The sequence below is a fragment of the Ceratotherium simum genome, chromosome X (assembly GCF_057802395.1).
Source record: "Ceratotherium simum simum isolate JZ-2026a chromosome X, ASM5780239v1, whole genome shotgun sequence".
Lineage (NCBI taxonomy): Eukaryota > Metazoa > Chordata > Mammalia > Perissodactyla > Rhinocerotidae > Ceratotherium > Ceratotherium simum.
Genome location: NC_141940.1, coordinates 15,828,342 through 15,853,741, shown reverse-complemented (window position 1 = coordinate 15,853,741; position 25,400 = coordinate 15,828,342). Strand labels below are relative to the sequence as shown.

General features: G+C 40.4%; 1 protein-coding gene and 1 non-coding gene across 2 annotated transcripts; both read right to left on the bottom strand.

The window, feature by feature from the left end:
* Positions 1-3,227: 3,227 nt before the first annotated feature.
* On the bottom strand, positions 3,228-12,085 carry RBMX (RNA binding motif protein X-linked). Its single transcript, XM_014796206.2, has 11 exons — positions 11,920-12,085; positions 10,711-10,839; positions 10,409-10,515; positions 9,382-9,553; positions 8,725-8,877; positions 8,334-8,448; positions 8,116-8,241; positions 7,940-8,022; positions 6,087-7,308; positions 5,114-5,197; positions 3,228-4,481 (listed from the first exon to the last, which is right to left on the bottom strand). The coding sequence occupies exons 2-9, from the start codon at positions 10,817-10,819 to the stop codon at positions 6,998-7,000; spliced, it is 1,176 nt and encodes a 391-aa protein (XP_014651692.1). The 5' UTR covers positions 10,820-10,839; positions 11,920-12,085; the 3' UTR covers positions 3,228-4,481; positions 5,114-5,197; positions 6,087-6,997.
* On the bottom strand, positions 10,594-10,662 carry LOC147911752 (small nucleolar RNA SNORD61). Its single transcript, XR_015550800.1, has one exon. It is a non-coding gene; the product is annotated as a small nucleolar RNA SNORD61 (small nucleolar RNA).
* Positions 12,086-25,400: the final 13,315 nt, after the last annotated feature.

Sequence of the window (25,400 nt, the reverse complement as noted above, 5' to 3'; positions counted from 1 at the left end):
AAGGCAGGAATTTGGCCACGACTTCCTTGAGGAATCTGACTAGCCCAAGAGGAAAGAAACCCAGAGGCGTTGGCATCAGGGATTCCCCAAAAAACAGCCCCAACAGTGAAGCTCAAAGTTACAAAGCCCTCAGAGTTTACAAACATGTTAATCCCCTACTCTTATGAGCACAAAACCCAAAATTTCCACTCATTTGAGGAAAGCTTCTAACATGGAAGATGGAGTTTGAATTAGAAAAAACAGCAACAATAACTCTGAGGGGAAAATAACATCTCTGCAGGAAGGAAACTTTTAAAAAATTAGTATCTTTAGGGAGATTACTACAAAGCTACAGTAATCAAGAAGAGACATAATTTTAAAAAGTACAGCAATGGACCTAGGTACATATGGTTCCTACAAAAATACTAAGGTAATTCAATGGAAGAGTAATTTTTTCAACAAAAGATGCTAGAATAAATGGATATCCATATTTAAAAAAATAAGTTTCAACTCCTACTGCACCATAAAAAAAATCAATTCAAAATGGATTTATAGACCTAATATAAAGTTAAAACCACCAAATTTGTAGAAGAGAGGAAAAAATCTTCATGACCTTGAAGTAGGCAAAGTTTCTACAGGTCACAGGAAGCAATAACCACAAAATTTTTGACTAATTAGATTTCATTTGCTCAAGAAAAACAATAAAACACAGACTAGGAGAAAATATTCACCACACACATACCTAACAAAGAACTTGTATCCAAAATACATAAATTCGCATGCTCTGCTTCAGCGGCCCGGGGTTCTTGGGTTCGGATCCCCGCCGTGGACCTATGCACCGCTCAACAAGCCATGCTGTGGTGGCATCCCACATATAAAATAGAGGAAGATGGACACAGAAGTTAGCTCAGTGACAACCTTCCTCAAGCAAAAAGAGGAAGATTGGCAACAGATGTTAGCTCAGGGCCAATCTGCCTCACCAAAAAAAAAAAAGAAATTTTACAATATTTAAAAGAAAACCCACTTTCTGAAATAGACCAAAGACTTGGACAGTTTGTGAAAGATATACAGATGGTTATAAGAACACAAGAAACGGCCCAATATGAAATGCAGTATGAGATACTGGATTGGATCCTGGAACAGAAAGGTCAGCGGTGGAAAACTTGTGAAATTTGAATAGTCTAATAGTCTGGAGTTTTGTTAATAGTAATGTAGCAACGTCAATTTCTTAGTTTTGACAAGTATACCATTATTTTTAATGTCAGATATTAAAATTAGGGCAAACTGGGTAAAGGATATTTAGGAACTCTATGCTATCTTTGCAACTTTTGTATGAATTTTAAATCACCCCCAAAAAAATTTATTTTTTAAAAAAGTGCTCAGTACAAGTGATCAGGGAAATACCAATTAAAACTATGTATTACCGCCCCATCTATCCACTAAAATGGTTAAAATGAAACAGACCAACACAGCAAATGTTAAGAAACCAGAATTCTCAAACTGCTGTGAGGGCATAAAATGATACATTTTCGGAAAACTATTTGGCAGTCGTAAACATGTATCATCTACCCTATTACCCCATCCATTCCACTCCAAGATACTTGTCCAAAAGGAATGAAAACATACGTCCAACACTTCTATGAGATCATTCATAGCAACTTTATAATAGCCAAGAGCTGGAAAAGGCCCAGGTTTCCATCACTACGTAAACTGTACTATGCCCATACTCAGCAATAAAAACCAATTACTGATATGTACAACGTGGCTGAAGCTCAAAAGCATTTTGCTGAATGAAAGCCTTACACAAGGTTCCATACTTTGATTGCATTTAGATGTTCTAGAACAAAGCTAGTCTTATCTTTGAGGGATGATGGAAATAACTGTCTAGTAAGGGCCACAAGGTACTTTGCTGGGGTGATAGCAGTATCCTCTATCTTGACAGTGTGTATGCTTTTACCAAATCTCATGGTACATTTAATTTTTATTTATTTTTCCCCCAAAGCCCCAGTAGATAGTTGTGTGTCATAGCTGCACATCCTTCTAGTTGCTGTATGTGGGACGTGGCCTCAGCATGGCCGGAGAAGCGGTGCGTCGGTGCGTGCCCGGGATCCGAACCCGGGCCGCCAGTAGCGGAGCACGTGCACTTAACCGCTAAGCCACGGGGCCAGCCCTCATGGTATACTTAATATTTAACCATTTCAGATAGAAATTTTCTTAAAATTTACCTTCAAAACCTGTAAATATTGAGTTCACTATTGAGTGCTTGTTTCCAGGTAAGTGTATTGATATGTCCAACTTAATTGATGGGATGAAGTTTTTCTGGAACTGGTATGGAGCTGATGTTATTTACAGAATGACAATACTTAGCTATTATACAATGCTATCTTAATACTGAGCTAACTATTCCTTTTCCACGTGATGAGTTCTGTTCAACTGGCCAAGCTCAATATACTGTTTCAGGTACTGAGTAAGTTAATGTATATATTAGGACCCACAAAGACGGAGGCTACCCCAGTGGCCTGGCCCATGTCACAAAGATAAACCTAAGTCAGCCTGCTCTTGCAGGGAAGCACCTGTCAAGGAAACCGTACACCAATCACAATTCTCCAACTCAGCTTTAGCTAGCTCACTTTACCCTAGAAAATAGAACCTTGTAGCCAATCATGCCCCGTTTCTGCATTGCTTCTAACGCTCTATAAAACTTATGCCCCAAATCCCTCAGGCACAGTGCTTCACCCCTCGTGAGGTCTTCTACTCCAGCCACGCAGTGTTTTCCCTTGAATAAAGGACAGTGCAAAGGAACCTGGGGTTCAATATCTAGAGAACAGGAGATAAGGCAGAGAAACAAAGTTGCCAATCCAGAAGCACACTAGTCAAGCGCTGCTGGCTTAACAGCACCACTGGTGGACTTGGTCCAAAGTGGGAATCACTGCGAAACCGAGCTGTTCACTGACCTGTTTCTCCCAAAAGTTAAGCAGGAAATAGTACAAGCACTCCAGTACATCTTTGGTGTTATTGCTCCCATTTTATTTGTGAATTACCTCGGTGCCTACCTGAAGCTCACTCCCCTACAAAGGAGGCCTTGTCACAGAACAGGCCACCCCAGTGACTATGTTCCCTGGCAACTGCTCAAGTGCCACAGCATATGAGAACTAATCTGAGGGAGGGGGACATGTGGAGATCATATTTAAAAGCCTAAATAAATTCCTTATCGCCAAAGAGTAAAAAAGAAACCAGGGCCACAAAAAGATGTGTTAAGTTTTATTAAATTTCAAATACAAAACATTCCAAAAAGAGAAAAGCAATCTGTAATACCTAAGTTGTACTATAGTCAACTACCAGTTAAACAAGGAGAACATTTTAGCACTATCTTTTACAACCAGTATAAAGCCAGAAGAATCAAGACTGATTCTTTTTCCAATGGGAGCAGAATTAAGTCTGCTGGGTCAGTAAACTATTTGCTAAACAGCTGTCTGGTCATTCAAGCACATTTCTTAATATGAATTTAGTATTCATATTTACTATGATTAATATCTCTTGTCTACACTATCTTCAAGATATCTAAATTAAATCTCAGGGGCCAAATGGCCCTCAGAAGTATAAACCCAAGTAATTTAGATTATACAAGTATTGAGGAAGACAGCTATGTAAGTGCAACAGCTCTTTAAATTTGGTCCATATCCCTATGGTCTGTGATTAAATGAGGGTTAAAATCTCGGGATTAGTTTCCACAATTGCAAATGTTAAACATGATTGATAGTACTGATATCTACTATACAAAAATCCTCAGAAGTTGAGTTGGTTCTTCTAACCCAACAACTCAAATCTGTTTCCTTTGAGAACATTAGCTTTTATACTAGTGTCTCCAGTTGTATATTAATTTGTTTCCAAGAAAGGACGTGGGAGTAGTTACAAAACAATACAGTTAAAAAAAAAAAAAAAGCCAAGTGGCCCAATTTTGTTTCCAGTTTTTAAAGTGTGCTATGTTTCCAGTTACTTTAGTTTCTAGATATTATTCTTGCCTTTTGTTTTGCTTAAAGAGTAAATCCTACTGCTGGATAAACACCAAAAAATGTTTCACTTGCTGAAAAACAGACACTTCACTGGATAAAGAGTTACCACTTATGCCTTTCAGTTTTCTAATGCAACTTTCTGACAGTCAGTGATAATTAGGAAGTTCTAAGTTGCAGAGTTGTCCCTATGACTTGAGCTAGACAAAATGAAAGCCAGAGCTGTAAATCTACATAAAGAACCACAAGAACTTCCTGACTACCTCCACTTACCAATGTCCTTTAGTTGCTCCCCCTTTCTCCATCTGGTCAGTTACTTAAGTAACTACCACTCCCTAGTTAAGAGTGCTAACCAACGTTGATGCCTTCCTCAGATCCACAGGAACCCTTGAAGGCAAAAATCTATTGCCTGCACCAAACCAACTCTGACGAGTACTGCTTATGCAACTGTCGTGCCTTATCAACAATCAGCATTCTTCTGCTTCAACAACTCTGTAAAAATGAAAAGCATGTGATCAGGTCACAAGACAGTTTTATACTGGAAATTACCCCTCCTCTTACCTATTCTTTAAATATATATATTTTTTGTTGCTTTAACAGGCAACAAAACATTTGCTTTAAAATTCCAAGCCCTAAAAAGCAACCATAAACACCTGTTACAATTCCTGTAAGCATCCCTTTGGTAACACTAAGACTATGCAACTATTATCATTATACCAGTAAAGTTGTTATTCAAACTGGGAACTTAGTAGCAGCTGCATCTATTCTCTTTGGTCAATTGGTACGTGGCTGTGCTAACCTTTTACACAAGACACAGGAGCCAAGTCTGAACCTCCTTCACGTTTGCTCACATACCAAAAGGGTAACTGTACAGCTACAGTCAACAGCTGCTTACCAAGAGAAAGCATTAACAAGCTTTATACTTTCAAAAAAGCTAAGAATACTGCAGGACTGAGCCACTAATGGGAATATAGCTACATTTAAAATAACCACCCTACAGATTACAGCCCTTAACTTTACCCTTGTAACTATCCTTTTACAGATAACTTGCCAGTATCACAGCTATGCAAAGTGGCAAAGCTCCAGTATTTAAACGCATAAAGGCCACTGCTTTCCAAACTTACCTTAGCATTTGATCTTTTAGTTGGCAGCTTTATCTAGTGTGAATAAATCAGCACTCCATGACCATAATGACCAAAATCCTCAACCTGTAAAAATTAAATAGGTAACTAGTTATCTCTCTTAAGGAAATTCTTCATAACTTGCCTATAACTGCCCTCTTTCCCAGAAAGAAAAGGCAAGTTCAGACTTGCAGCTTAACGTTATTTCATGTTCTACTACTTCTCTTAAGTGGTGGAAGAGTCACTGGCTTGGGATGGACTGGAATGGCTTAAATGGTTAAGTTGCATGGCTTATGGACTCTCACTCTGTTCCAATGGTGCACTGCCATGTTAAATCCATAAGTTGAACGGACAAAACTTATTTGAAGGAATAAGTGCAGGGTAAGGATTTTTAGTTGGAGGTCTTCAAGTTTACTATATTCAAGAGCATCTTTTTCAACTTCATGGCTGGACCTGGGTCATGCTGCCTCAGGTTTTGCTTTTTAAAGACCACTTGCAATAGATTTTCTCCATACAGTGTAGTTTCATAGAACTAAAAACAAGTCAGGCATCCAACTAAATGTCAAGTTTGTAATGGCTTACAGGGGTAGAGAGAGGGGGACCCCAAACTTAAGCCATTTCCTATATTGACTAAAGACTAATTTGAAAAATGTTAAAACATATGAAGCATGTTTAAAGGTCTTCATCAAAAATAGACTTAAAAAAAAAAGATACCCCCTCCCAAGCCCCAGATCGCTATTGGTAAACAACAGCTGTATTATTAAGGCCTTTAAGTGTCATACATGCTTTAAAAAAAAATCCAAGTGTTGAATTTGGAGGACTTCTAATGCTATCGAACACTTTGCTTTTCCAAAAGTTTTTTTTAATCTAGAAAGCATTTCCATTGCCATGAGGTACAGTATGTTTCACTGTACTATGAGGAAGGTTTAAGTGTTCAATTTCGACTTAGACGGAAAAACTAGTTTGCTTTGCTTACCATCTTTGCTGTTTCACAGGCATTTGATGCTTTAAATCTGATGTGGAATGCTGATAGATTCACTTTTTAGAAGTCATAAGCCTTTGAGAAGTTGGAGATAACTTCATTGCTTATCTATTTTCTCCTTTGCAATCAAGCTGTTCCTTAAAAGTGAGACACTACAGAGTTGCAAAAATTTGAAACAGTAAGAGCAAGCATCGTTTGCAGCTTCATGGTTGGTTTTGGCCAAACTTTTTATTTAGTATTGTGTAGTTGCTTAACACACACTTAAATGGTCTTATCGGGGGAGGGGGAAAGGGGAGGTTCTTGTAGATTCCCAAGGAAATGTCAGAAAGGCAAAATATGGCCAGCATTATCCACTTGTTTTGGGTTTACTGGGCGAATAGCACTTTCCTTACATAAGCATCTGATCTCAGCTTTTTCATACTGAGAACATTGAGATTTCAGTTTGAAGATACTCTGAAATCCTAAGAGTAGCATACCCCGACCACCCTCTATATAGAGCTAGCTTGTTTATATAGGCAGAAAGAGTCATCTCTCCATTTTAGATGGCTAGATGTTTGTGGAAGATCTTAAGAATTGCTTGCCTCATTTACTGGGAAAAATCAGATAGGAAGTGGCCTTTAGGGACACTTTTACTTGGAAAATTACAACACTAGTACACAAGTAAAGTCTTAACACATTTAACATTTGCTTGTTGAAAGCAATGTCATAAAATCAAATAAGATTAAACATGTTTTACTTTTTTCCTCACAAGAACATAAAAATTATGGAAGGGGAACTTAACAGGAAATTTAAAAAAGATAACACAATTTTTCCTTTTAGTAGTCCTTGGGTAGTTATGACAGAATAGGTTCCACTTTTTGTTTGTTTCTTTGAACAGGGATTTTGGTCCAAAGTTTTGTTTGTTTTTAATATCTGCTTCTGCCTCCCCCTCTATCAGATCGGCTTCCTCCACGGCCACCACCTCTTGGTGCTCCGCGGCTTGAACTGCTGTAGGAATCACGTGGAGGAGGGTACCCCCTTTCCATAGAAGGGGGAAGCCCTCTTTCTTGTCTGCCAACCCGATCACGACCACTTGAGTAGAGATCACTTCGGCTGCTTGAGTAACTGTCTCGACTTCCACCATATCCGTCACGTGAGCTGCTGTAATCATCATAGCGACTGCTTCCACCATAAGATGGCGGGGGCCCTCGTGTAGGTGGAGCACTACGTGAGTTACCTGCAGGGTCAATGGTCAGGTAATATGGCAACACTATAAATTGTATATATACAACATTTAAATCTGAATTTACAGAATTCTTGTATTAAACGTTTACTTTCTCAACTGGGAGGTTTTAAACTCTGCCATTGCTGGCCATTACAGGGATTTGCTCATCTGCTGAGATACGGAAATGGATGGGTTTTAATGTTTGTTTGAAAAGACTGAAGACGGTGTGTATTTCAAGAGGATATTCCAGACAGCTTGTTATTTTATAGTAGACACTCAGCCACTTTCCAGTGATAAGTTGCAATTTTGAACTGTAGACTTTCCTTCATATTGCAATGGTAAACATTTGATCTTGTTAATAAAATTTTTAAATTGTATTTTCACTGTTGGGGGAAAACACATAAGGCTGCCAATTTAAGCAAGCAAAATCCCCTCCAAAGCAAGCAAACAGCCTCAAAAAAAAAAAAACTTAGAAAAAACAAAAGCCCCTCACAAAACTAGGAACAGCCCAGCTGATCAAGTTACCCCCTTAAAAGCAAGCGAACATCCCTTTAAAAGCAAGCACCACACAGCCTAATAAACTGGCTCATGAACCTAAAAACTCAAGCTGGTGATATTCAAAGACCCTCAACCAATATCTTACCATAACTCTCATATGAATCTCTGTAGGAACCTCCACTTGGATGATCTGAATAGTCACGATCACGACCATAGCCATCTCTATCACTAGAGTAAAGAGAGAAACATGTAAATCCCGAGGCATCGATTTTTACAGCAATTTGTTTTTTTACATGAAGCCATAGCAGTAAAGAAACTTACCTATAGCCTCTTGATGGATAGTCATCACGTGAACTAGAATGACCATAATCACGGTAAGTATAATCTCTTGGTGGTGGTGCATAATCTCTTGTATCACGAGAACTTGGGTAATCTCTGCTTGAATAGCTAGCAAAACAAAAGTAACTTGGGTCATGCTTTTGATGAGCTCTCCTTCAATCTTAATTATTGAGACAAAAGCTACTACACTTTTCTGTTACCTGTCTTTAGTAGAATATCCATCATCTCTTGGGGACAAATAAACATCTCTACGAGAGGGAAGGGGTTCCCTTCGAGGTGGGCCTCCATAACTATCTCTTCCACGTGACACAGGAGCTAAAAGAAACAATCCTTTTTAAAATACACCCAAAGGGAAAAAATGTGAACTTACATTCAGGCAATGAAGAGTAATGATTTAATATGACAATATGGAGCTAAATCAAGGAACTTTCTTCTCTAAAATTTTCAATTCACAGCTAAATTATTTCCAGTGCTAATTAACTGCATGTACCTAGATCACCTGAGTCCATGAGTCACTTTTACCCATCATTTTTAGATTCGCCTTGAAATCCTTTCTTGTGCTATGGTGGTAGGACAGATTGGAACACTTACCTCTTCCTCCCATTCCACTGCTGCTGCGAACTGGTCCTGAAGGGGCAGATCTTTTAGGAGGAGGACCCCCACTTCGAGGTGGCGGTCCTCTTTTTACTGGAAGTGGTCCCCTGGAAGAACTCATGTTAAAATTCATGGAATAGCCACCATCATCTACATTAGAAGAAAAAAGAAAAACGTGAATACTCACAAGAACCAAGAAAAGGCCATAGAAGTTTTCTTTGCTTGATCAAGAATAAGACCACTTGTTTACTTGGGGAATTCTGTTTTAGTTTTCACTTGTACAAGACTGAGCATGATAAGTCTATAAAGACTAATAAAATAAAACTGAAGTAGTCTTAAAAGTTACTTCAAAGGAAAACGTGATTTACTTTCATATGCCCAATGCCTATGCCTATCAAAAATTTTTGCAAGGGTTTTGTTCCTACAGGATGAACTACCTGGATAAGGAACAGTATATTGTCCATGGTTTAAAACCTGCAATTTATCTTAGGAGGCCTTCTGTTTTCCTTTTAAGTCACAATAACTTTAGTAGATAAGTGTTCTCAATTTCAAAAGCTGGAGCCTATAAACAAGGACTTAACCAAAAACCCCCATTGTTGTGGCTTTGCAGTTCCTAACTTATACACCAAGCCTGAAGTAGACCCAAGTCATTACCCATGTGCCCTCCACGTGATGGAGGTCCCCTGGTTCCTCCACTTCCTCCTCTTCCGCCTCTAAGGCCTCTGGGAGGGCCTCTGCTTCTTGGAGGTGGAGGTGGTCCACGTCTCCCACTTTCAAATGATGGTTTAGTGGCTTGCTCCACCTTGATGGCTTTTCCATCTAAGGACTAGATAATACCAAAATGGTTAATTACATAAACATTTAAAAAGCACTTGGGCCAAGAGAATGTCAGAGGAAATGATGCGAGCAGATGATTTAAATGTGCTTCTGTGATTTGACTTGGTCTCTTAGGCTCCTCTGATGTGACAAGAGAAAGGCATATTCCAGATATCCCACCACCCCCTCAGCTTGGGCCCCCGAATAAAGACCCTGGACCAGAACTGAGCAGGACCAGGAGACTAGAGCCCTACCAAGTCCAACTTGGATCAGCTAAACCACAGCCAATTTCCAGCAGCATAAGTATGAAAATAAATGGTTGTTGTTAAGTCATTGGGAAAAAAAAAGCACTTGCAGATCCACTATGCTCTGTAACATCAATATGTCCTTCAAAACGCAGGTGAGTTTTGCTCGCCAATTAATCTAAGAAAAAATGCTACAAATATAGTCAATGTTACTATTTCATTTACTCAAAATGTTCACTCAGTCTTTACGGATGACATTGATGATTTGAACCAAAACATAAGGTGGATCCACTGCACTGCTGGTCAGTAAAATGTAAAACAAGGCCAGACGGTTATCGACTTCTTATAAAAATAACCAAAAAGAAAAGCTAAGTTATCGAATCACTTTATGGATCCCAGATAAAAGTTTCTAATATTCTGAACTGAAACACTTTAAGAGTATAATCCCTAACTTTGGCTACAAAATCTGGTTCTGAAATTACAAAGGGCTATGATCAGAGCATCCTGGAAAGGTATGCACTCGAAGACAACAAAATTCAAGGGCTGCCCTAGACCAGACTTGGATAACACATTATGCTATTTTATGCACTAGGAAGCACAGTATCATTGTGCAATCTCACCTTTCCATTCATGTCTCTGGCTGCATCCTTAGCATCTGCTGGGCTTTCAAAGGTGACAAAAGCAAATCCTCTTGATTTGTTGGTCTCGCGATCTTTCATCAAGAGCACTAAAAAAAAAGTTTTTTGGGGAAAAAAGTGTTACTCTAGTTCGAATAAAATAACAAAAATGTACATCTGTAAAAAGAAAGCTCAGAACTTCTTAGAGGACAAAATACATTATCATTTTGGATCAATGTAATCAAATTCATCATAGCTTACCTTTTTAATTTTAATAGCCCTGAATATACTTTTAGATAACTCACCTTCCACTATTCGTCCATATTTGCCAAACACTGCTTCAAGGGCTTTTTCATTTGTTTCTGTATTGAGGCCACCAATAAAGAGCTTTCCGGGGCGATCTGCTTCAACCATTTTCCTTCCCTGGTGAGAGTCTGGTGAAAAGAATAGTGTATTACCTCCCTGGAAAAAGTTCAAGATTATCGGACACATGTATTTATGGGTCGCATTTTTGTTTTACTAAAACCACTAATAACTCAAGACATCAAAAGTGATCTTTCCCAATCCTCAGCAGGACACCAATTTAAGTAGTTTAGGAATAGGTCAGTTTACATTAAACTGGTTAAAAGGGCCAACTTAACTTAATGCCTTTAACCTTAATCCACCTTGGCAGTTTCAATCAAGTAACAGCTACTCAACATTGGAAAAAGTGAATTTTAATCCTTGATTTGTTGCCTTTTAAAAATTTAATTATCACATCCTAATTACCCTAATGGTTATTAAAGACTATCGACTCATTCAAGGTCATGGGCCAGACGCAGGTCCTTTAACACCAAGCCCTCTTCCAAAAACTTTGTCTTTCCTCATTAGGATTCCCTAGTAAATATAAGCAGAAATTTAAAGTTTGAGCCAAGTTACGCCTCCGCTTCATCCAACTACCCCGCCGAAAAGGTTACCGATTGATAAAAAGTGTCAAATCATTTGATACTAAATAACGGAATGTGGAAGGGTACACTGTAACAGCAGCCCAGGGCTGCAGCAGAACCCAATTAAAACCCGTCATTAAAAGCCGCGTGGAAAACACAAAATGGCGACACTTGGATTCAGCCCAGAACAAGCGACACCGGTCAAGGGAGTAACTTTTAATAGCAGCGGCTCGGAAAATGCAAAAGGCTTCCTCTCCAACGCCGCCAACGAACAGGGCCCCCACGTACGAGTGCACGTGCCCGTCGGCAGCGCCAGCCCAATGCAGGTCCCGCGGTCTCGCCTCGTCCCGCTCCAGCCCCGACCTCCGCCACCACCCCCGCAGGCGACAGCCAAACTTTCTCGAGAAGCACACAACGAAACGGAATGCCTACATTTGCCTGCCTTCGACACTCTCAGCTTTATCTAAATAGCTCGGCACCTTTGGGTTCTTAAAATGGCGCCCGCCACCCCCATCTCCCGGGAGCTAATCCCAAGTTCTAACGTGGCGAGAGCGGACGAAAAGCGGAGTCAGGAGAGGGTACACGTACCGGAGCGGGGACGACGGTTTCAAGCCCCTACGAGCTCGCTGACAGGGGCTGCCTAGTAGCTCGGCACGAGGGAGGCTGCCGGGTCCGAACACGGAAGAAGGAAGCCGCTGGCACTACTGCGCAACGAGGGCGAACAAAGGAGACAGCAAACTTTATACTGCCCGGGAACGAGGCTGAAGGACCCGGATGGAAACGGAGCTTAGAATTTGAAACGCAAAGGGAGGGGGAGCGGTTCCCAGCCTCCCCATTGGCTGCCTCCTCTGTCACTAACTCTTCGCTCCTCCCATTTTCCCGGGCCCTGTGGTTCTGGACGGCGCCCGTTCTAACCGTTTTCCCAGCCCCCACCCGTGCCCCACAAACCCGCGTTTTTGCTTTCCGCTAAAATGGTTCACGGGCTACATTTAATAAAGAACTGAAATTTATTGTGTGTTCTAGTGGGCCGGGCACGGTGCTAAACTTTACACATATTAACTCATTTAATTCTCAAAACAACATGATGAGGGTAGATACTCCTATTATGCCAATTTTGAGGAAATGGAAAACAAGTTTAATAAAATAAACTCTTTTCAAATTGTCTTTAACAAGAATTTTTATTGAATGGGGGAAATTCTGATAAATAAATACCAAGTGGGAAAAACACGTCCAAAGCGGTAGACGGTTCCTTCATATACGACAATTACTGAACACCTCTTAAATGGCAGGCTCTGGGCTTGACCGCGAGGGTACAACCCAGAACAAGCGAGACAAGGGCAAGGTGCCTCTTGGGTAACGCTGCCAGATTTAGCAAATAAAAATACAGGACGCCCAGTTAGGTTTGAATTTCAGAAAACAATCTGTTCGTTATAAGTATGTCCCAATATCATATACAAAAAACTTACTCGTTGTTTATCTGAAATTCAAATTTAACCGGGAATTCTGTATTTTATCTGCCAATCCTACTTGGGAGAGATTACAAAAATGTAAATATTTCCAGTTTTTTTAAAAACTAAAGAAAAAAATTAAATGCAATTAACAAATAAAACAACTGCATGCTGTTATTAGTGTTAAGGGGGAAGTAAACTAGGTGCTTTGATGAACAATATTTGGGAGACCAAGTTTGATTAAGACATCATGGAGGGCCTATGTGAAGAGGTGACTTTGGAGATCAGATCTGAAAGGAGAAAAGAAACCAGCCGTGGGAAAGCTTTCCAGGAAGAGAAGAGAGCACTAAGCACAAAATGGAGGGAAAGAGCTTGCACGTTTCAAGGAACAGAAAGAGATCCAGTGTGACAGGAATTTAATGGGCATAAAATAAGGGAGCCAAGTAGGCAGATCCTTTGAACCGGTTAAAAGATTGCAGTGGATTAAGGGTGGAAGCAGGGACACGAATGGGGCTGTGAGAACAGACCAGGAGAGAGAGGATGGTGACTTGAATTAGGGTTGTGGCAGTGGCCATGGGGAGGAAGGAACAATGGCTAGGCATATGTGGCAGGTAGCAAGGACAGGATATGCTAATGAATCAGATGCACAAGGCCTGGGGTGGAATTGAGGAAACAGGAAGTCATTATGGATGACTGTAAGTATCTGACATTAGTAGGTGATGGCCATTTACCAAAACGGTTGCAAAAGAGCGAGTTTGGGATGTGGGGGGTGGAGAAATCTGATGCTCAGAGCGGAGATCAGGGCTAAGTTGTTGCTTTAGAAATGGTAATACCCATCAGAATGAATGAGACCACCAAAGAACAGAATAAAACGGGAAAAGAAAAGAAGGCCCAAGATCACACAATATGTACTATAAAAAAAAATATATATATATATATATATATGGAGAGAAAATAACTATAAGGAAATATGCTAAAATGTTACCAGTTTATTTGGGGGGAGGTAGAATTTATGGACAATTGTCACTTTTCTTCTTCACAGTTACAATTACTCTGCCCATGGTGAATTATGGTATATGCAAGGCGGGTGGTAATAAATGATGTTCAGGTCGTGGGTAAAATCCCCAAGAAGCTTTGGAACCAGCTCTGCATTATTAACATTAATGGAGAGACTAGTACTCACTTGGACAAGAATATTTGTTCTTGTGTTTTTTTCCCCCAGCCAAATAATGACAGTAAAGCAAAAGTCATGTCCACTTGCCTTCAGAATGTGTTATGTAAATTATTGGCTCTGGTGATAGTTGGGAATTGGCCAGGTTGACAAGAACCACTTAAATGCCAAGCTCAGCAAACACTCCGCACCCCCAGGTGGAACTAGGAGAACTCCCTCTCCCTGGGCCAGCAGGCACCCTCTTGCGCTGTCTCAGATGCAGACAGAAGGACTACAGGACCTTCCCTAGGCTCTGAGACTAAGCCAGGCCTCCCCTAGTCTACGGCAGAACAGGGCGTACTCTACAATAGATGTCCCTGTCCCCCTGGGTCTCAAGAAGGAAATGTGCACCCCTGTGGACCTGATCACTCTAGTCTTTGCAGTTAATGCCCAGGAATGTGGGAGAGGGGGAAGTAGAGTGCTCTAGACACGGGGGACAGCACTTCCAAGGACCAGAAGAGAGAGGGAGGGGGTAGGGGATGGCTAGGTGAGGGAATTGTAGGAAAGGATCATAATGGCTATAGCACAGAGTCAGGACAGAGAGGACAAAGGAAGAAGCTGGAGAGGGAGGCAGAGGGCCTACTGACTAGATCAGAGGGCAGTGGAGAGGGGAGCCTTTTTAAGAGGTGGAGCAAGGTAATCAGATTTCATGTTAGAGAGATCACTGTGGCTGCAGTCTGGAGACTGTATGGGGGAGGAGGGGCAGGAAACAGGGATGTGATGTAATCTGGGAGAGAAGGGACCGTGGGCAAGCTGAGTGTGAGGGACTCTGGCCAACAGGCAGTTGGATAAACAGGTCTCACACTGCCTAAAACTAATCTCAGAATCCCATCCCTCCTCCTCATGGATCTTCCAGATTTTTCCCTTTACTTCTTTCTTTCTGTTTACTCTTTTGGATTATCATTAAATAGAGTTATATTTTCTCATTACTATAATTTTCCCCTTGATCCGTTGTTTCTCTCCAGATGCCATCTCAATGATTGAGTGATAGACTGAGTCAGCAGTATTACTTCACCACTAGGTATCTTTGGAATATAATCAATGCTAAATAAATGTTGGCTGAATTACTTGCAAGCTCTTTTTATCCTCCATGGTACTTAGTATGAGATGGGTGCATAGTAAGTATTGAGCAAATACTGGTGGCCTTGTCTTAAATTCCAATTTATCTGCAAAGGGCTCACATTTTTTACTAAAACAGACAACAAAACAACAAAAACACTCCCTAGTTTGAAAAGCTTCAACCAGTTAAATGATTAAGAAATAACCTTCAGTCATCAAACTAGGGATCCACTCTGAGATGAGTAAATTGAAGCTATCTTGTCAACCTTGCATTTTTACGTGAAGGGCAAATGTAAGGTCACTCAGCATCCAGTTGTGTCTGTTCTCCAAACTACAGAAAGATATCCTGCCACGTGTTCTAAAAATGTTATCTGGTATGAAGCAAGAAGGAGGAAGGGAGGAAAGAATTTTATGTGATTAAAGATTGGGAGACTTTCCAAACCACTTTAAGTAGCCACTGTCCAGAGATAGCCTACTTAGCTACAACAAGCAAGGAATAATAACTTTTTAACCAATGATATCTATGTAGGAACTGGCTGAATGAAGATACAGTTCTACTGTATCTTCCTCCGTAATGAAAGAGATGACGTATTTTAACCAAACTTAATACTCAATTAAAAGCAGCTGAAATACGCCTTAAGAAACATTTCAAGTGGGGGGTGGGGAATGATGGATTTTTTCAATAAATTCTGTGGAGATAATTCGAGAACCATTTGAAGGGGAAAAAATGTGGATTCATGCTACACTTTTTACTCTAAAATAAATTTCAGCTCAAAGATTTAAATGTAAAAAGTAGACCCACTGGAGTACTAGAAGAAAATGGGTAGATGCCTTTATAATCTTGTCTTGAAGACCATCCATCCATCCATCCATTCATTCATTCACTTAGCAAATATTTATTCAGTGCCTTTTACGTGCCAGGGCTGTTTTACGTGCTGGGAAAACATCAGTGAAGAAAAAGACAAAAGTCCTTGCTTACCTGGAGCTAACATTTTAGTGGAGGAGGAGAGGAATAGACAATAAACAATAAACTAAATAAATAAATTATAAAGTATATTTGAAGATGAAAAATGCTATGAAAGAGGGCATAGTAAGGAGGAGGGTCAGGGGTCTGGGAGTAGAAGGGTGCAAAATTAAAAGGGTTGCTCAGAGTTGGCCTCACTAAGAAGGTGACATTGAAGCAAAGATAAAGGAGGGAGTGAGCCATGTGGATATCTGGGGGAAGAGCATGCCAGGAAGACTGAAGGATACCTGCCACGTTCTAAGAACAGCAAGCAGGCTAGCATGGCTGAAATCGAGTGAGTAGTAGGAGATGAGGCTGATAAGTAGCAGAGGGGCCAGATCATGAAGGTTTTTGTAGACCATAGTAAAGACTTTGCCTTTGTCAGGGAGGAAAAAACTAATTTTCCCTCTACCCTTCTAGGTTCTTGGCTGAGACCCCTCATCCTGTAATAAAAGACAGATTAACAGGAGAAAAACAAACAAGTTTAATAACATGTATGCTTCCTACATACGTGGGAGAGACCTAGGAAAACTGAAAAACCTCCAAAATGACCCAAGCCATCATCTTAAATACCATCTTCATTTAAGACAAAGGAAGATGTTGAGGGGCAGCGGGGGAGCCAGTTATGGGAGGTGACCAGGAAAAGCACAGTAAACAAGGGTAAGGTTGTTATGCAGATTTCAGTCGTTGCTTTCTTCATTGATAAGCGTTTCTAGAGATTTAGTCATCCTTCTCTTCCTAGTACAGAGAGGGAGACACCCTTACAAATGGAGATTTCCCTTAGAAATGTAAATGCCTCCTACAAAAGGGTAACTTCCACTCAGTTTTCAGAGCTTTTCCTGTGTCTGCTGTTTCTTATCACCTCGAAATAATCCTTATGCTAAAGGGGTATATTTATATTAGGGTGGCAAATTATGCTCCCCTTCACCTTTTACTGTGCTTGAAATTAGGAGCCACTGGAGGGCCTTGAGTGGAGGAGTGACATATCTGTCTTACCTCATAACGGGATCATATTGGCTGCTGGGTCCAGGATGCGCTGTAAGGAGCAAGGGTGAGAGCAGAGAGACTAATAGAAGACTATTGTAATAGTGTCTTGGGTCCAGGGGGTAGCAGGGAAGGTGGTGAGAAGTTGTTGGGTTCTGGATATATTTTGAAGGTAGAGCCAAAAGGACTGCCTAACTCAAAATCCAGATGGCATGAATGAAAAGACTGATTCATTTGACTATAAAAGCATTCATTCTTTCTTAAATTGCTTTGATGGCTCATTCTTTTCCAGGGGATCCCTAAATATTAGAGTTTCTCCAGTCTTGCTGCTAGACCCTCTTGTCTTTTCATTCTGTCTTCACTCCTTAGGTAATCTCATCCATCCCCAGGGTGTCTATTACAGTAAATATCCCTATGACTCCAGGATTTATATTTCTATGCCAAATCTCTCCCTTGAGCTTCTCAACTTGCATATCCAACTTCCTGTCTGATGTTATCACTTGGCTGCCTCAAATTCATTAACTCATTCCCTTGTGAAATATTTATTGAGTACCTACTATGTGTTAGTTACTATGGTAGGAACTGGTATACGATGGTGAATGAAATGAACGTGGTCCCTGCCCTCATGAAGCTTACATTCTAGTGGGGGATGCGTGAGAAAGTAAACAAGAAAACAAACTAAAAATAGTGAAAACTGCTATGTAGAAAACAAGTTGCAGTAATAGAGAATTAAATAAAGTCTGTGTGTGCAAGGGAAGTAAACTTACAATAGCCCGGGAAGATCTCTCTGAGGAAGTGACATGGAAGCTGAGAGTTCAAGGATGAGAAGCAACCACCCATGGGAAGAACTGTAGGAAGAACATTCTAGATAGTAGAAACAGCATGTGTAAACACCCTGCTGAGGAAAAGAATTTGATGTATTTGAAGAACTTAAATGAAGCCATTATGGCTTCATTTAACATAGTGAACATAGGGAACATACAGATTAAGGGAAAATGATGATAGGTGAACTAGTTGGAAGGTTAGGAAAGCGTCCAATCACCTAGGACCTTGTAAGTCCTGGCGAGGATTTTGGGGGTTTATGCTAAGAACAATGGGAAGCCACTGAAGGGCTTTAATGGAAGAGAAAAACTTGAGCTGATTTGTATTTTGGAAAGATCACTCCAGCAACTGTGTGGAGAATGAGTTATAAAGGGGCAAGCATGGAAACTGGAAAACCACTTAGGAGTTGAAGGCAGTATTCTGAGTGAGAGCTAACAAGGCTTGGACTGGGGTAGTGGTTGTGGGAATGGAGAAAAGGGGACAGATCAGAAAGTTAGGAAGTTGAAACAATGCAGAGTAGCCTACCCAAGAACCGGACCCTGGAGCTGGAATGCCTGGTTTGACGCCTGGCTCTGCCACTTCCTAGCTGCGTGAATTTGAGCAAATCCATAATTTCTCGGTGCCTCAGTGTCCTCATTTACAAAATAAAGATAATAATAGTACTTATAGGAAGTTTCAGGATTAAATGAGTTAATATACACAACATATTTATAACATTTCCTAGAGCATAGTAAGTGCTCATTAAGTGTTAGCAATTAATGTCAATGACGGACTGGCTATGGGGAGTGAGGGAGGAATCAACAGTGATGTCAGATTTCTGGCATGAACTACTGGATGTCTTTTGAGACACTAGGGTGGCAAAACCTCAGTTTTGGGTGAAACCAATAATTTACTTTCTCCATGTCTACTGGAAAAAGTCACACAGTTGGCAGGTTGAGTCTATTATAAAATTTGTGATCACAGACCTCAAACGAGACTTCAATATTGCCCAGTAATTTTTCTACATACCTTTGGTCAATCCACTCTTCTACCTTCTGCAATCATTTTTTAAAACCTTCTCCCCTCTTCTCTAACCTTCTACCCTAGCAGCACCTCCCTCCCACCCCCCACTTTCAGTATTTGACCCCAACCCTTATTTCATACAGAAAATAGCAGCCATTAGATAGGAACACCCTTATTTTCTGGTTACCAAACATACTTATCTACCCATATCTCCACCCATCCTATCTTCCTTTCCTCCTGCTACATTGGATAGTAGTTCCCAAAGTGTGATTAGTTTCCCAGAACAGCAGTATGGCATTGCCTGGGAACCTCTTAGAAATGCAAATTTGCAGACCCCACCTCCAGACCTACAGAATCACAAACTGGTGGAGGAAGAGGCAGCAATCTGTGCTTGAACAAGCTCTCCAGGGAATTCTGATGCACAATCAAGTCAGAGAACCCATGCAATAGAAGAATAATGCGTCTTCGGATTTAAGGCCAATCCTTCTACCTGTGCTTTGGATAATATCCTCCCCTGCTTTCTTGGGAATTGTATATCAGTAATTATCCTTTTTTTCCTCCTGTATATCCAATCACTCCTCTCAAATGGAACTTTCTCATGCACATTAAAACATGCTCAAGCCCTTCTCACATACAACCCCCCCCCAATCTTTCATAGCCCTGTAGCTACCTCATGGGAGTTTTCCTCCCCTCCACAGCCAAACGTCTTGAAAGAGTTGTTGAGGGTGTGGGAGAATGGGTAGTCGTAGACTTAGGAGAATCCCACTGCTGGTGGGAGGGAAAATTTGTACAGCCATTTGGGAGAGCAGTTTGGTAGTATATATTAAAATACAAAAAGTGCAAGCAGTGTCTATTAAAATTTAAATGAGCATACCTTTCTTGTTGCCTTCATTGACCAGGGCAGTGTGTATAAGGCAGCTTTTGCAGAATTGTTAGTGACTGGGGAAAAAATGGAAACAATTTAAATGACTGTCAATAGAGGAATGCCAATAAATTATGATATGCTCATAGTATGTAATATGTGTAATGCATCTGTTAAAATAATGAAGTAGTTCATTCCCTACATCATGTTATACTAAATATCATATATGTATATGTAAAATTATACTATGTATAACAATAATATGTTGATACACAGAAAAAGGCCAGGAAGGACACACCAAACAAGTAACAATGGTTACCTCTGGAAGGTGGGGGAGAAGAGCAGAATTGGTGGCAGAGGTCAAAGAGGATTTTAGTCTTCTCTGTAATGTTTTACTTTTTTAAGAAGAGAAATATATTTATATATAACTTATGTAATTAAAAATTAATCACATAAAAGAAAGAGTTATCTCTACCCACTACCTCCATTTCATCACCCCTCACTCAATTCTCAACTCACTCCAGTCTGGCTTTTATCCTGATCATTTCCCCCCAAATAGCTCTCTCTCATGTCACCAATGACATCTGTGTCACCAAATCAAAAAGATAAGATGTTTTCTGCTATTTTACTTGGCCTTTTTTGTTCTTGACTACTTTCTCCTTGAAACACTCTCTTTCCTTGGCTTCCAAGGTCTTTTATTTTAATATCACTTTCTTCTGGTTTTCCATCTACCTCTCTGCCTGCTCCTTCTCTAGCAGTTCTGCAGCTTATTCTTCTTTGCTAGACCACGAATTGTTGAAATTTTTCAACAACTGTCCCTGGGTCCTTTTCTCTTCTCCTTCTTACTCTCCCATTACGTGATTTCTTCTATCACCCATAAGCCATCAACTCCCAAATTTGTATTTACATTCCAGAGCTATATATTCATCTGTGTGCTTGATATCTCCATTTGTAACTCGCAGAGTCTCCTCAAGTATAACAAGTTCTCAAAAAGCCTCCTGATCACTCTCTATCACTCCTAAACTTGGTCCTCTTCCAATGTGCCATGCCTCAGTGAACGGCTCCACCAACCATCCAGTTGTTCAAGGCAGAAACCCATGAGTCAGCCATGACAATTCCCTCTCCCTCATCCTCCGATATACTCCATCAATCAAATCAAATCCTATCAGTTTTATCTCCCAAATATCTCGTTATGTTCATGGTTAACAATCTAGGGGCTGGCCCTGTGGTGCAGCAGTTAAGTGAGAGCACTCTGCTGCTGGTGGCCTGGGTTCAGATCCCGGGCGTGCACCGACGCACCACTTGTCAGGCCATGCTGTGGCGGTGTCCCATATAAAGTGGAGGAAGATGGGCACGGATGTTAGCTCAGGGCCAGTCTTCCTCAGCAAAAAGAGGAGAATTGGTATGGATGTTAGCTCAGGACTGATCTTCCTCACCAAAAAAAAAACAAAAACAAAAACAGTCTACGTTAACCTTCTAGTCAAGTGGTTCTCAAAGTTTGGTTTGAGAACTCCTGGGGGCCCCTGAGACCCATTTAGTGCATTCACAGGATCAAAACAATTTGCCTAAGAATATCAAGATATTATGTGCCTTTTTCACTCTCATTTTCTCATGGGTGTACAGTAGTCCAGAGGCTACATGACATGTGATATCACAACAGATTGAATGCAGAAGCAAGTATGAGAATCTGGCTGTCTTCTATTAAGCCAGACATTAAAGACATTTGCAAAAATGAAAAACAATACTACTATCCTCACTATATTCTTTTGTTTTAGAAAATATAGGGGTTTTTTTAGAACTAATAAGCAAATTCAGTAAAGTTGCAGAAAGCAAATCAATTTACTAAAATCTGTTACATTTCTATACACTAATAACAAACTAGCAGAAAGAGAAATTAAGAAAACAATTTCATTGGGCCGACCCCGTGGCTAAGCGGTTATGTGCGCGTGCGCTCCGCTGCTGGCGGCCCGGGTTTGGATCCCGGGCGCGCACCGACGCACCACTTCTCCAGCCATGCTGAGGCTGCATCCCACATACAGCAACTAGAAGCATGTGCAGCTATGATATACAACTATCTACTGGGGCTTTGGGGGAAAAAATAAATAAATAAAATTATAAAAAAAAAAAGAAAACAATTCCATTTACAATTGCATCAAAAAGAATAAAATACCTTGGAATAAATTTAACCAAGGAGCTGAAAGATGTGTACACTGAAAACTGTAAGATATTGATGAAAGAAATTGAAAAAGACACAAATAAGTGGAAAGATATTTCATGCCCATGGATTGGAAAAATTAATATTGTTAAAATGTCCATACTACCCAAAGCAATATACAGATTTAATGCAATCCCTATCAAAATTTCAATGGCATTTTTCACAGAAATAGAACAAACAATCCTAAAATTTGTATGGAACCATAAAAGACCAAGAATAGCCAAAGCGATCTTGAGAAAGAAAAACAAAGCTGGAGGCATCATGTTCCCTTATTTCAAACTATATTACAAAGCTGTAGTAATCAAAATAGTATAATATTGGCATAAAAATAGACACATAGATCAGTGGAACAGAATAGAGAGCCCAGAAATAAACCCACACATATATGGTCAATTAATTTATAACAAAGGAGCCAAGAACATACAATGGGGAAAAGACAGTCTCTTCAATAAATGGGAAAAATGGACAGCCACCTGCAAAAGAGTGAAACTGGACCACTATCTTACACCACATACAAAAATTAACTCAAAATGGATCAAAGATTTGAAAATAAGATCTGAAATGATAAAATTCCTAGAAGAAAATATAAGTGATAAGCTCCTTGACATAGGTCTTGGTGATCACTTTTTGGATCCGACTCCAAAAGCAAAGGCAACAAAAGCAAAAATAAAAAAGTGGGACTATATCAAATTAAAAAACTTCTGCACAGCAATGGAAACCATCAACAAAATGAAAAGACAACTGAATGGTAGAAAATATTTGCAACTCATATATCTGATAAGGGGCTAATATCCCAAATATATGAAGAACTCATACAACTCAGCAAAAAGAATCAGACAATCCTATTAAAAAAGGGGCAGAGGATCTGAACAGATATTTTTGCAAAGAAGACATACAGATCACCAACACATACATGAAAAGGTGCTTGACATCACTAATCATCAGGGAGATGCAAATGAAAACCACAATGAGCTATCACCTCACACCTGTTAGAATGGCTATTATCAAAAAGACAAGAAATAACAAGCGTTGGTGAGGATGTGGAGAAAAGGGAACACTTGTGCACTGTTGGTGGGAATGTAAATTGGTGCAGCAACTCTGAAAAACAGTATGGAGATTCTTCAAAAGGTTAAAAATAATACTACCATATGATTCAGCAATTCCACTTCTGGATATTTATCTGAAGAAAATGAAAACATTAACTCAAAAAGATATATGCACCCCCATGCTAATTGCAGCATTGTTTACAATAGCCAAGATATGGAAACAACCTAAGTGTCCATTGATGGATGAATGGATTAATTGTGATATACATACAATGGAATTCAGCCATAAAAAGGATTGAAATCTTGCCATTTTTGACAACATTGAGGGCATTATGCTAAGTGAAATGTCAGACAGAAAAAGACAAATACTGTATGATCTCACTTATACCTATGTAGAATCTAAAAAAAAAAAAAAAAAAAACCCTCAAAAAACCCAACAACAACAAACAGCTCCAGCTCATGAATACAGAGAACAGATTGGTGGTTGCCAGAGGTGGTGGGGGGAAGGGGGTGCAAAATGGGTGAAGGAGGTTAAAAGGTATAAACTTTCAGCCATAAAATAAATAAGTCATGGAGAGGTAACATACAGCATGGTGACTGTAGTTAATAACACTGTATCATATGTTTGAAAGTTTTATCACCAGAAAAAAAATTTTGTAACTATGTGTGGTGAATGGAAGTTAACTAGACTTATTGTGGTGATCATTTTGCAATGATTCCTGTAATACAGGGATATGTGTACCCTTTTGATAACAAGTTGATATTAGTGGAGAAACATAATTCTCAGAAACTCTACAATACTAAGGGAAAAACTAAAACTTTCTGCTCTCACCATATCACAGAACATATGAATTATAAGAATAATTACTCAAATGGAAAACTTAACCCTCAAAGTGGTAAACCTGCGAAATCAAGCTATTACAATGGCTGCCTTGCCGTATGAAACTGTTGGTGTGAAAAGAAGAAGAAGATTCAGAGTTAACAATTGACTAATGGAAGAGGCAGACAGGGCTCTAATACATTGTGAAAGTGACAAATCAGAGGTATACATAGGGTACAGTGGGAGCACATACAAGGGGCACTTAATCCAACTCTGTGTGTGTGTGTGTGTGTGTTGGGTGGGGTGTGGTGTATGTGTGGAGTCGGGGGCTGTCAGGGAAGATTTGCTGGGAAAAGTAACTTTCAAATTAAGAGCTGAAATATACCAGCAAGATTTCAGCCAAGCAAAAGGTAGGAGAGGGGATGGCCGAGTCAGCAGAGCATACCAGACTAACAAACAGCAAGGATCAATTATTTTTTCAGAGGCTAGAGAGAGAATGGCCTCTTAGTGTAACTGAAAGCAGTTCTCTGGAGCAGGATCAAAGAGTAGAATGATTGTGGGAGTGGACCCCCCCTCACCACCCCATCCTCTGCCCCCAACTGAAGTTTGATGCTGAAGAGGTATATGTGGTCAAGCAGGTCTTCCTAAGCAAAGTTTGGACTTAACCCTTGAGGCAATGGAGAGCCAGTAGAAGAGTTGTTTTTATTTTATTTTTTTTGTGTGTGAGGAGATCAGCCCTGTGCTAACATCCGCCAGTCCTCCTCTTTTTTTGCTGAGGAAGACGGCCCTGGGCTAACATCTGTGCCCATCTTCCTCCACTTTATATGGGACGCCGCCACAGCATGGCTTGACAAGAAGTGCCTCGGTGCGCGCCCGGGATCTGAACCAGCGAACCCCGGGCCGCCGCAGCGGAGCGCGCGCACTTAACCGCTTGCGCCGCCGGGCCGGCCCCCAGAAGAGTTGTTCAAATTCTTATTTCAAGATAATTTTAGATTTACAGAAGTGTTGCAAAAATAATACAGAGATGGGCCGGCCCTGTGGCTTGGTGGTTAAGTGCGCGCACTGCGATGCTGGTGGCCCGGGTTCGGATCCCGGGTGCGCATCGAGGCACCACTTCTCCGTTCATCCTGAGGCCGAGTCCCACATACAGCAACTAGAAGGATGTGCAGCTACGACATACAACTATCCACTGGGGCTTTGGGGGGAAAAATAAAATAAAAAAAAAAATAAAAAAATAATACAGAGAGGTCTCATATGCCTTTCACTTAGCTTCACTTAATGTGAACATCTTACATAACCGTAATACAATGATCAAACTAAGAAATCTACTTTGGTACAATATTAGTAACTAAACTAGGGACTTTATTTGAATTTCACCAGTTTTCCCACTAATGTCCTTTTTCTGTGCCAGGATCCAATCCAGGATCCCACATTGCATTGAGTTGTCCAGTGAAGGATTTTAAAGAGGAGTGTGACATGATTAGATTTGCATTATCAGTTTGAGAGAAACATTAAGACTTGAGGGAACTGGGAAGGAAAAGGGAGTCAAGGCGTGAAGCCCAAGGGATAAGCTAGTCTGGTCCTGTCGGCACACTATG

Bases quoted from the DNA above. Each gene is read 5' to 3' on its own strand.
- RBMX (XM_014796206.2), bottom strand. From the start codon at position 10,819: ATGGTTGAAGCAGATCGCCCCGGAAAGCTCTTTATTGGTGGCCTCAAT. The intron at 8,242-8,333 runs GTAACAGAAAAG...TTGTTTTGCTAG, and splicing joins GGATATTCTACTAAAGACAG to CTATTCAAGCAGAGATTACC. The intron at 7,309-7,939 runs GTAAGATATTGG...TTGACCCTGCAG, and splicing joins AGATTCATATGAGAGTTATG to GTAACTCACGTAGTGCTCCA.